This window comes from Heptranchias perlo, chromosome 2 (genome assembly GCF_035084215.1).
Source record: "Heptranchias perlo isolate sHepPer1 chromosome 2, sHepPer1.hap1, whole genome shotgun sequence".
Taxonomy (NCBI): Eukaryota; Metazoa; Chordata; class Chondrichthyes; order Hexanchiformes; family Hexanchidae; genus Heptranchias; species Heptranchias perlo.
Window position 1 is genome coordinate 154,087,422 of NC_090326.1, and position 13,160 is coordinate 154,100,581.

The window sequence follows — 13,160 nt, forward strand, 5'->3', positions numbered from 1 at the left end:
GAGTCTATAATATGGGATGAAATTACTGAACAAAAAAGGTGAAATCAACAGGATAGCTAAAGGGTAGGTTGTGTTTCACCAAACTTACAGAATTCTTTATAGAAATAAAAATGTACAGTAGAAGTGGGTTTTCTATGGAGTTATAAAAGCATTTGCTCAGTTACCATATAAGGGATATGGCAAAGATATTGGCACATGAATTAAGGGGACTTTGGCCATGTGGATAGAGAAATGGTTGGAAGAGAGGAAGCAAAGGGAGTATTTTTTAAAAGGTGAGACCAGTAAATGTTTCTATTCAGAGGGATTTGGGTGTCCTTGTACACGAATCACAGAAAGTTAACATGCAAGTACAGCATGCATCTAGGAAAGCAAATTGTATGTTAGCCTTTATTGCAAGGGGGTTGGAGTTCAAGAGTAAGGAAGTCTTACTGCAATTATATAGGGCTTTGGTGAGACCTCACCTGGAGTACTGTGTACAGATTTAGTCTCCTTACCTAAGGCAGGATATACTTGCCTTAGAGGGGGTGCAACGAAGGTTCACTAGATTGATTCCTGGGATGAGAGTGTTGACCTATGAGGAGAGATTGAGTAGAATGGGGCCTATACTTTCTGGAGTTTAGAAGAACGAGAGGTGATCTCATTGAAAATAAAATTCTTAGAGGGCTTGACAGGGTAGATGCTGAGAGGCTGTTTTCCCTGGCTGGAGCGTCTAGAACTAGGGGGGGTCACAGTCTCAGGGTAAAGGGTCAGCCATTTAGGACTGAGATGAGAAAAAATTACTTCATTCGAAGGGTTGTGAATCTTTGGAAGTCTTTACCCCTCAGGGCTGTGGATGCTCAGTCGTTGAGTATATTTAAGAACATAAGAAATAGAAGCAGGAATAGGCCACACGGCCCCTCGAGCCTGCTCCACCATTCAATCAAATCATGGCTGATCTTCGACCTCAACTCCACTTTCCTGCCCAATCCCCATATCCCTTGATTCCCCTACAGTCCAGAAATCTGTCTATGTCAGCCTTGAATATATTCAATGAACTCAGCATTCACAGCCCTCTAGGGTAGAGAATTCTAAGATTCACAACGCTCTGAGTGAAGAAATTCCTCCTCATCTCAGTCTTAAATGGCTGACCCCTTATCCTGAGACTATGCCCCCTGGTTCTATGCTCTCCAGCCATGGGAAACAACCTCTCAACTTCTACCCTGTCAAGCCCCCTCATAATCTTATATGTTTCAATTAGATCACCTCTCATTCGTCTTAACTCCAGAGAGTATAGGCCCATTCTACTCAACCTCGCCTCATAGGACAACCGTCTCATCCCTGGAATTAATCTAGTGAATCTTTGTTGTACCGCCTCTAAGGCAAGTATATCTTAGATGAGAGACCAAAATTGTACACAGTACTCCAGGTGAGGTCTCACCAAAGCCCTGTACAATTGTAGTAAGACTTCCTTACTTTCGTACCCCAACCCCCTTGAAATAAAGGCCAACATTCCATTTGCTTTCCTAATTGCTTGCTGAACCTGCATGCTAACTTTGTGTTTCTTGTATGAGGATACCCAAATCTTTTCTGAACACCAAAATTTAATAGTTTCTCACCATTTAAAAAATATTCTGTTTTTCTATTCTTCCTACCAAAGTGAATAACCTCACATTTCCCCACATTATACTCCATCTGCCACCTTCTTGCGCACTCACTTAACATGTCTATATCCCTTTGCAGACTCTTTGTGTCCTCCTCACAGCTTACCTTCTCACCTAGCTTTGGATCGTCAGCAAACTTGGATGCATTCCACTCGGTCCCTTCATCTAAGTCACTAATGTAGATTGAAAATAGCTGAGGCCCAAGCACCGATCCTTGCGGCTCCCCACTAGTTACAGCCTGCCAACCTGAAAATGACCCGTTTATCCCTACCCTCTGTTTTCTGTCTGTTAACCAATCCTCTATCCATGCTAATATGTTACCCCCAACCCCATGAGCCCTTTTCTTGTGTAACTACCTTTTTTGTGGCACCTTATCAAATGCCTTTAAAAAATCCAAATATACGACATCCACTGGTTCCCCTTTATCTACCCTGCTAGTTACATCCTCAAAAAACTCTAATAGATTTGTCAAACACTCTTTCTCTTGCATAAAACCATGCTGACTGCCTAATCATATTATGATTTTCTAAGTGCCCTGTTACCACTTCCTTAATAATGGATTCCAGCATTTTCCCGACGACTGATGTTGTCGATTTAAGACTGCGATCAATAGATTTTTGGACATTATGGGAATCGGGTGGGAAAGTGAAGTTGAGGTAAAAGATCAGCCATGATCTTATTGAACAGCGGAGCAGGCTCAAGTAGCCGTATGGCCTACTCTTGCTCCTATTTCTTACGTTCTTATGTAAGGGTAAAAGGAAATGTCTGCACTGAATAGATGTGGTTTGTGGTGTTTCACAGAGATTTATATTGCAGCTGCCCTTATTTACTATATATATAAATTATACATAGGAATTTAGGGAACACTGTTAAAATTTGCTGATGATGCTAAATTGGGAGTATGGCAGATTTTGACATGGATTTTTGAAAGTCTCCAGGAAGACACAGACAAGCTAGTAGATGGGCAGATAGGTGGCAGATACAGTTCAATGTAGAGAAATGTGAAGTAATACATTTTAGAAGTAAGAATAGGGAAAGGTAGTAAAAAAAGGCAACTGAATCCTTGCTACTTTACTCAGAGGCATAAAATAGAAAAGAAATAAGGTAATGTTGAACTTATACAAGATTTTAGTTGGAGTATTGTGTATGGTATTGAGCACCCCGTAGTGTGAAGGATATAAAAGTAGTGAAAGGGGCAGTGTAGATTCATTAAGATGTTATGGGATGAGGGGTTTCAGTTATGAAGAGATACTTGAGGAGTTAAGTCTGACAGAAGTCTTAAAGATTATGAAGGGTTATAATGTAAATAGCATTAGATTCTTTTTGTTGAAAGAGTAATGAAAGGGCACAAATTTTAGAGAATCACAAAAATTAATGGAAAGATTAGAAACAACTTCTTTGCATGTCTTAGAATTTGGAATTCTCTGCCATAAACCGTTGTTGAAGCAGAGTCCATAAGTAGTTGCTTGAAAAGAGGAATATTCAAGGACATGGGAGCAAGCAGAAGAGTTGGATTAGACAGGGTAGCATGTGAAGAAAAACACCAGCACAGACTTGTTGCTTGAATGTCTGTTCCTGTGCTGTAACATTGTATGATCCTAGGCATTGCAATACTCTGGTCACCTCTAGCTGAGTAATAATCTACACAGGACTTTTGCAAACCAGAAAGTTTTATTCAAAATGAGTTACTGGCAATAGATCATAACATTTCTAATTTAGAAGACATAAGGTGACAACTAATGGATACAGCCAGCTTCATGAGGCACAGGTTTCCAGTGCATTTACTGATTTCTGTGAAAATAATACCATAACTTTTTGTTTAGCTGGACTGGATATTGGCCCCATTTCCGAGGATCCATCTACAGTTTCCCAGTCAAATGGGGGCCAAGGTTCACGTCCTTTGACTGAGGAGCAACTAGACCGAATACTTAGCCCCGACCTTGAGAAAATTGTCGCAGATGGTAAGATATTTTGCCCATCTCCCATGCTTTTTATTTTGTGTCAAATTATGGGAAGTTATTCTGGCAAATGACTGAAAACTTTATTTTGTTGTACAGGTACAATACTAAGTAAGCTGTACAAAATTCCAGGTATTTATTTTCAACTGTCTAAACAGTTTAATAAATGATCTGTATATCAGCTGAGTTTAAGACCTACTAACATTATCACCATTGTTTCTCTAAATAAAGAACTGGAGGGGAAGGAAGTCGAAGATCTGTTTACAGCCGTGTTAAGTCCTTCAGCTAACCAGGCACCGCCGGCTCCACCACCTTTGCCTCCTTTGCCTCCACCTGACCATGGTATAGTGCCTCTTCATTAAAGTAATGCTATCAATTTTCACTGTTCCAGACTGCCCCAAAGCTCCATGCGTAGGATTAACGGTACCAAGTGACTTTGTATGTGTTGGTCTGTTGCTGTTAATTTGAGTAAAAATGATAATGAAGATCGACAGATTTGAGCCAGGTGCTTGTTCCATTCAGATTCATTTATACTTTAGAGTCAGTCATCTCTTTCTTTCCCCCCCCTCCCCCCCCCCCCCATAAAAGGCATTTTGTAATGGAGGCTGAAATTTAAACATTGTAAAATTTGAAATCCTTGTTACGTGCTTTCAGTTACATTCATGTTGTTCTACCCCCTGACAATGGATTATTCCAGTGATCTCAGCTGGGCTCATTGCACTGTCTGTTCAACCCATAATTTCAAAGGAGCAATTAAGATTCCTATTTTGTTTACTATCAAATTTAAAGTTTAGATTGAAGAATTTGAACCTGGGTTTTAATGAGGGATTTGTAAACGATCAGAATTTTGAAAGTATGCTTTTACCTCAGAATTTAGTTTTAAATGCTCAAAAGAGGCGAACAGATACTTTTAATGAAATGCCAGTGTCGCTCTTATAATTTGGCATCTAATTCAGACTGGAATTGGTATAAATTTGGAGATTGATTCATAGCAAAACCTAGACAAATCCAAAATCAGCAGAGCCGTGTTATTTTCAGTGAACCCTCTTAAATAGATAAAAACAGAAAATGCTGGAAACACTCAGCAGGTCAGGCAGCATCTGTGGAGAGAGAAACAGTGTTGGGGTTTCGGGTTGGTGACCATACATTAGAAAAATATTTTACTGTTGTCCTCTTAAATTGGTGTTCTAATACTGAAATGCACAGGCCTCAGTAATAACAGGAGCTATCATAATGGTCCAGAACACACATCATAACATCAAAATGCGAACAAAAACTGAGCTCTCTACTTATCAGTGCAAATCCAACCTCACTCGAGGAGAGGGTGATTTAAAATGGAAAATATCACTGTGTGCGCACAAGTCCTTAAGCAAAACATAATTACACATGCATACCTGCATGTGCTTGTAGGCACTGGGAGTTTGAGAAAACTGCAGTACCACTACCCCTGGTGAGAGTCAGCATTGTTTAATGGGCCTCACACATTTCACTCCAAGGTGGGCAAGTATAAGAGTAGCATTATTTTAACTACTTGACTAATCAAGATTATACATCTAATTTATTGCCTTATTTTTCCCAATTCACAATATCAATCCAGGAATTTTTTAATCCATTTTCTAGAATTCACTGTTTTCCATGCTAAATGTAAATACACACTTCAAAAATCACTAACAAAGTATGGTAAAGGACTGTCGTGTCTGTAAATTCAGACATCTAAATGAATATGGCACTTGAAAGTTGCATTTTAATTATTGGCACAGTTATAGATTACACATAATATATTAAATAATTAGAAGGCATGCTGTTCTTTTACAGTTCTGGATATTTGTACTCCATTTAGGTTGCAGTTGCTATGATTTCAAAATACACAAATTTAACAATGTAACATCATTTGTGTTTTTAGTGAAGGATTTAGCATAGTTCATAAAAGCTGTAAATCATATTTGCAATGTTTGTTTTATAACCATTAATAAAGAACTTCACTTTGTATTAGAAATCCTTTGATAGGTAACAAAAATGAATTGTACTGGCGAACTAATTTGCAAATTAAAGAGGAGGAAAAATGGCTTCACCTATTCAAATAGTGTTAAAGACAAGGACAAAAGCAGCTTTTAAATTTTTTTCCGACAACTTGCAGCTACAACAGTTACCGTTTGAGGTTGAATATGTTTTCCAAACACTTCAGAGTTTGGCAGTATCGTTTTGTGAAAGCCCAAATACTACATTGCAAGTGATTCCTGATTAAACCAGGTGCTTTATTACCCTATTAGAATCATAGAATGATACAGCACAGAAGGAGGCCATTTGGCCCATCGTGCCTGTGCCAGCTCTTTGAAAGAGCTATCCAATTAGTCCCACTCTCCTGCTTTTTCCCCATTGCCGTGCAATTTTTTCCACTTCAAGTATTTATCCAATTCCCCTTTGAAAGTTTATAACTGAATCTGCTTCCACCACCCTTTCAGGCAGTGCATTCCAGATCATCACAACTCGTTGCGTAAAATTTTTTTGCTTCATGTCACCCATGGTTCTTCTGCCAATTACCTTAAATCTGTGTCCTCTAGTTCCCGACCCTATTGCCACTGGAAACAGTTTCTCATTTACTGTAACAAAACCACTCATGATTTTGAACACCTCTAAAAACTCTCCCCTTAATCTTCTCTGCTGTAAGGAGAACAACCCCAGATTATCCTCTCTCTCCTGGTAGCATTCTAGTAAATCTCCCCGACACTCTCTAAAGCCTTGACATCCTTCCTTTGGTGCCCAGAACTGGACGCAGTACCCCAGCTGGGGCCGAACCAGTGTTTTATAAAGGTTTAGCATGACTTCCTTGCTTTTGTACTCTCTGCCTCTTTATAAAACCAAGGATCCGTATGCCTTTTTAACAGTCTTCTCAACTTGTCCTGCCACCCTCAAAGACTGGTGTATGTACACCCCCAGGTTTCTCTGTTCATGCAGCCGCTTCAAAATTGTAGCATTTAGTTCATATTACCTCTCCTCAGTCTTCCTACCAAAATGAATCACTTCACACTTCTGTGTTAAATTTCATCTGCCATCTGTCTATATCCCCCTGAAGTCGGTTACTATCCTCAATGTTTACTACATTTCCGAGTTTCGTGTCATCTGCAAACTTTGAAATTATACCCAAGTCCAGGCCATTAATATATATCAAAAAGAGTAGTGGTCCCAATACCAACCCCTGGAGGACAACTCTGCACACTTCCCTCCGGTCTGAAAAACAACCGTTCACCACTACTAAAAGCTTTCTATCCCTTAGCCAATTTCGTATCCAGCCCCTCTAATCCCATGGGCTTCAGTTTTGCTAACCAGTCTGTTATGTGGTACTTTATCAAAAGTCTTTTGAAAGTCCATGTGCACAACATCCACCGCACTACCCTCAAAAACGCTCTTCGTTCATCAAAGAATTCAATCAAGTTAGTCAAACACGATTTGCTTTTAACAAATCCCTGCTGGCTTTCATTTAATAACCCATATTTTTCCAAGTGCCACTCCAGGACTTGAGCCATATCTAGGCTGACACTTCAATGTAGTACCAAAGTGCTGGCTTTTGGAGAAGACAGTAAACTGAGTCTGCCTATTCAGGTGGATGTCAAAAAACCCATGGCACTCTTCCAAGAAGAGCAGAGAGTTCTCTATGATTTGGCCAGCATTTCTCCCTCAACAACCACCACCACCACCAAAACACATCAATTGCACAAATTGGCTGCCATGCTTGCCTGCAAAAAGAATAGTGAGTACATTTCAAAAAGTAATTTCATTGGTCAGAAAGTGCTTTGGACATTCTGAGCACTTGAAAGGTGCTATATAAGTGCAAATCTTTTTTTCAGGTTAGTTGCTGTGTTTGCATACATAACAGCAATGACTGCCCTTCCAAAAAAAAAAAATTAGTTGTGAAGTGCTTTGGGACTTTCTGAGGACATTATATTGTAAATGCAAGTCATTAATTAAGTGGCAACAGCATTAATAATGCTTTGACAGTTAATAACTTTTCTTTTCCCTGCCCCTTTCATAAAGGAGATGGTGGATTTATCAGGGTACCAGCAATGAATGGCGTAATTGGGCCAAACCCACAGCACCAAACATCTTTAGCATCTGGAGCTGGACGTTGCCTCACCAGCACTTACTCTTCTATCCCTCAGTCACCGTTCTCTGATAGCAGCCGGTGTGTATACATACATCATTATTACATACTTGATGCCATTGTTGCGAATGTATTTTGACACGTCAAAAAAGAACTCTAAATTTAACCTATATAAATGCTTTTTACATTGTGTTGTATCTAAGAGTGAAAGAAACGTCATTTAAATTACTGAAATGATTGCCCTATTTTTTAAAGTAGATATTTTGATAACACAATCTTACTTTGTTTTGTAAAAATTTAGCTTATAAAATTACTGTTTCTCCACATAAGGGCATTTTTATCCTCTCTTTATAGTATGATTGTCACTGCAAAAAGATTGGTAGGTGGAACATGTTAATGAGAGTACACTGATGGGAATCTGTGTCACCTAACAGATCATAGGACTTCTATTCATATAACAGCTGTTTCTCGATTTGGGGATTCAGGTGGTTTGCAAACATTCCAATTTAAATAGGTCAAAGTTCCCTCTTAAAAATTCAGCTATCTAGTGCGAACACACTGTGTAACTAGGATTGGTTCAACTCTGGTTTGCAGCTTAGAGATCTCCACGTGGTAAGCTCCTGATCTCACACGGAACAGTCTTGCAGACATGCCAAGCGGAGGCAAGGTATTTTCCCTGCAGGAGAGAGGAAAAATGAGACAGGAGAATTGATGCACCTCACTGGTGCACACCAATTGCAGAATGTAGACAGTCATTAAATGTCATTTGGGATTGCAGCTGTATGAAACTTGGGGTGGAAGAAGAGAGCTTTTTAAATGAAAGTTTTTATTTCCATAGAGATGACAAATATATTGGATATTATATATTCTAGATTTTTTTCCCCCATTATTTAAATACATCTATTTAACATTAATGACATATGTTTGAATTGGATCAATTTAACAGAGACAAGAACCATACGTTTAGTCAAGTTGTTAGTGACCCACCCAGCCCATGGGTTCCCTCTGCTCCTGCTGTGGAGGTGGAAGGAGACACACTAAACTACACACAGCGGAGTACTCTGAAATGGGAAAAAGAAGAAGCTCTGGGAGAAATGGCAACAGTTGCCCCCGTTCTGTACACAAACACGAACTTCCCCAACCTGAAAGAAGATTTTCCAGGTAATACCGACATACAGTTAGATCATATTTCTGAAAATGTCAGTGCGTTCTCTTAAATAAAATGAAAGATATACATCACAAGCGCTTTTTAAAAAGTAACATTTCTCCAAATTGCATTTATTATGAAATTATTTAAATATTGGTGACTTGATCTGTTTACAAACATTTTGCCTAAATACTTCTCTGTCCTTTCTTAATCTCACCTCCAAGTTCAATAATTTGCACTTGATATATTCACAGAAAATATAAGCTTTCAAAATGTTGGATGAAGTGTTACTGAGTGTTGCTGCCTGATACGATCTTGTGACAGACAATCGCCATGTAAATCTAAGTAGCATTGAGGGCATTGTACTGCATGCCTTAAGTAACTAACTGGTTTTCTATGAGTTAAAATGCACTTATTTTAGGCAGATACTAAAAGGGATATTCATTAATGTAGTTCAATATTAGTATCTTAACACAGCATCTAATGAAGTGTGCTGATGTCTTCACAACATCTCGGGTTAGTGTGGAAACCGCTAGGCAAATGTTTGCACTGTACCAGATTACTGCACAGATTTTTCTCTTGAAATTTGGCAGTATCGATTATTCTGCAAACTGAACTGCAAATATCTCCACTGAAATTAAAATATCCCTTTTTTAAAAATAGCATTAACATGACTCGAGGCTACGGGACCATACCTTTTTGACTTGTCTAGAATGATGAATGTACTGCTCGTTCCAGGCTGAAGGAAGTGTTTGAAATAAGATTAAAATACACATTTATTCAAAAATATCTTAACTATTCTTCTAGAATTTATAATTTTGTTTATTCCGTCTTGTACAATTTAGCAAAAGTTAATAGTAAACTGGTTGAAGAACAGTTTATAGTCTTAATAAATTGCTGTTACCACAAATAATGTGAACCTGTATACCATATGCTTTGGTCAAGTGGGGCATTGTGAAGCAGATAGCACCATCTTAAACTTCCAGCAAATATGCAGGTACCTGTTCAGAGACCTTACCATGTGCAAATATAAACAGTTCAACAATATTGTCAGATTGTCAGATTTGAGTTTGACAAGTGCCCCTTTCTGCTGAATCTCCAGGTAGTAAAAACTAGGTCCAGATATCTCTCTAGTTCAGATAATTCAACTCTAGCAACAAATCAGTAAAGAGTTATTAAACTGACCTATTCATTGAACAGTGAACAAAGGGGTTCACTAGGTAAATCACTAGCTGTCTGGTATTATAATTGCGCACGCAGTGCAGGAAGGTCCTCGGCTCAATCCTTGGTCTGTGCTGAGCACTTGAAGTGTCATAACCCACAAGGCTACGGACCAAGTGCTGGAAAGTGGGATTAGGCTGGGTAGCTCTTTTTCGACTGACACAGACACGATGGGCTAAATGACCTCCTCCTGTGCCGTAAATTTTTCTATGTTTCTATGAGTTAGCTGCTCTCAGCAGAGGATTCAACATTCTAACCTTCTCTTTAATTCTTTTGTGATTAATTTGTATCCTCTTGTTACTGTCTAACTAACCAATGGAAACAATCTATCGGTATTTATCTTATCATAACTTTTCATAATCTTGAAGACCTCATATCAGGTCACCCCTCCCTGTTCTTAACTTGTGGAAAAAGTTCCTAACTTCCCAAGTCTCCTCTTAAGTGTAACGTTATGCCTGCAGTAACATCCTAGTGAATCTACTCTGAATCTTTTCCAATGATTCTTCAATCAGTCACCTAATTTCTGGAACTTTTCTTTGACCTGAATTCTTTGATTCCCTATGTAGATTGTTCCAATATCAAACATGACTTCTGGCCAATCCTCCTCCCTCTCCAAGAACTTCTGAACCTGTTTTGGTAGGTCCCTTACCTTGGTGTCACCTGGGAGGCAACGCACTATTCTGGGCTCATGTTGATGTTTACAGAAGCAACTGTCTACTTTCACTATTAAGTCTCCCACTACCACAGAATTCGTCTACTTAACTCTCCTCCCTTGGGCAATCATGGTGACATGGTATTACCAATAGCTGCCCCCCTCCAAGTCACCACCTTGAAACAAGTAAACTACTTTGCCAAGGCTTTCCCTTCAGCAGACCCTTGCACTTTCTTCTCACCTTGATTGATGATTGCCTGCATCCAATCTTTATCCTCCAACTGCCTATTCCTGCCTATCCCCTGGAAAATGTGTGACAGGAACCCCTTCACCTCCCGTACGTGATTGAGTATCTATTGCTGTTTATTTACTTTGATCTTGAGTGATTCTTACTGCCTGTAAGAATCACTCAAGATCAAAGTAATGTGTTTGCTCTGGTTTCTCAACCATACAGGAATTCCTACATCTAGCACAGTTTGTACAACATATTGCAGCTGTTCTATCGTTATAACTAAATTTAAACTTTACCTAACATGTTATATGCAACATATAAAAATTTAAAATTACAATACGCTGTATAAAAATCTAAAGAGCATAATATTTACAGTACAATCATAAGGGCCTGTCTTGAAGATGAAGCTGTATGCAGTGGCACTGAAACAAAGATTAAGAACAAATGGAATGCATTTAATTCACTGTTACTTCAGTTACTTGTACCAGATGCATCAAAAATATGTACACGCCTAACAGCTATTGCAATATTCAAGTTATGAATATCTAATCGTCACCCCCCTCAGGTGCCTAATGTCAGTGGTTCATAAAGCAAGGCTTCACAAATTTGACAGAAGTCTTTTTTAATGAGTCTGTTTCTAATCCTTCACTGAGTTCCTCCCCCTGTCCCTGATCCTTCACTGAGTTCCTCCCCCTAGAACCATAGAAAAGATACAGCACAGAAGGGGGCCATTCGGCCCATCCTGTCTGCGCCGGCTCGAAGAACAACCAGGTGCCCATTCTAATCCCACCTTCCAGCACCTGGTCCGTAGCCCTGCAGCTTACAGCACTTTAGGTGCAGGTCCGGGTACTTCTTAAGAGTTGAGGGTCCCTGCCTCTACCACTAATTTAGGCAGCGAATTCCATACACCCAACACCCTCTGGGTTAAAAAAAAGCTTTTCCTCATGTCCCCTCTAATCCTTCCGCCAATCAGCTTAAATCTAAGTCCTCTAGTTGTTGAACTCTCTGCTAGGGGAAACAGGTACTTCCTGTCTACTCTATCTGGGCCCCTCATAATTTTGTACACCTCAATCAAGTCTCCCCTCAGCCTCCTCTGCTCCAAGGAAAACAACCCCAGCCTATCCAATCTCTCCTTGTAGCTGCAATTTTCAAGCCCTGGCAACATTCTTGTAAATCTTCTCTGCACTCTCTCCAGAGCAATTACGTCCTTCCTGTAATGTGGTGACCAGAACTGCGCACAATACTCCAGCTGTGGCCTTACCAGTGTTTTATACAGTTCCATCATTACATCCCTGTTTTTGTATTCTATACCTCGGCTAATTACGGAGAGCATTCCATATGCCTTCTTCACAACCTTATCTACCTGTACTGCCACCTTCAGGGACCTGTGCACATGCACTCCAAGGTCTCTCACTTCCTCTACCCCTCTCAATATATTCCCGTTTACTGCGTATTCCCTTTTACTGTTTGCCCTCCTTAAGTGCATTACCTCACACTTCTCCAGGTTGAACTCCATTTGCCACTTTTCCGCCCACTCCACCAACCCATTGATATCTTCTTGGAGTCTACAGCTACCCTCTTCACTATCAACGACACGGCCAATTTTTGTGTCGTCTGCAAATTTGCCAATCATGCCCCCTACATTCAAGTCCAAATCATTAATATATACCACAAACAGCAAGGGACCCAACACTGAGCCCTGTAGCACACCACTGGAAACGGATTTCCATTTGCAAAGACTATCCCTGATCCTTTGGTGAATTCCTCCCCCTATCCCTGATCCTTCAGTGAGTTTCTCCCTCTGTCCCTGATCCTTCAGAGAGTTTCTCCTCCTTGGTGGTAATGTGAAAAACCTCAGGTCAAACACAGACTGTTCTTGACTGTGATGCGCAGGGAGCCTGCCAACTATCAGGCTCACACATGAACGATGGCCACTTAAGCAAGCTGTAAAAGGGCACTTTATGGAACTGTACCAACCATGAGTCACTACATACAGAGAGAGGGTAAGACAATTGACTAATCAGAATCTGCAACGGTGGTAGTTTCCCCTTTAATCTGTATTTAAAGAAACTTCACAGTGCATGAGCTGTGGAATTTATCGGTATTTAACTGAAGCAGAGAGTAGTGGTGAACGGTTGTTTTTCAGACTGGAGGGAGGTGTACAGTGGCATTCCCCAGGGATTGGTACTAGGACCACTGCTTTTCTTGATA

General features: G+C 39.9%; 1 protein-coding gene across 10 annotated transcripts in view; it reads left to right on the plus strand.

Moving 5' to 3' along the window:
* The window catches only part of kmt2ca (lysine (K)-specific methyltransferase 2Ca), a 424,137-nt gene that overhangs the window by 306,862 nt on the left and 104,115 nt on the right, over positions 1-13,160 (plus strand). For 9 of the 10 annotated variants that reach the window (XM_068008355.1, XM_068008384.1, XM_068008402.1 and 6 more), the window contains 5 exons: positions 3,464-3,601; positions 3,698-3,730; positions 3,830-3,940; positions 7,631-7,778; positions 8,644-8,858. In XM_068008355.1, coding sequence (XP_067864456.1) covers positions 3,464-3,601; positions 3,698-3,730; positions 3,830-3,940; positions 7,631-7,778; positions 8,644-8,858 — 645 coding nt within the window. The remainder of the gene's footprint in view (positions 1-3,463; positions 3,602-3,697; positions 3,731-3,829; positions 3,941-7,630; positions 7,779-8,643; positions 8,859-13,160) is intronic. The other variant, XM_068008375.1, reaches the window with a different exon arrangement.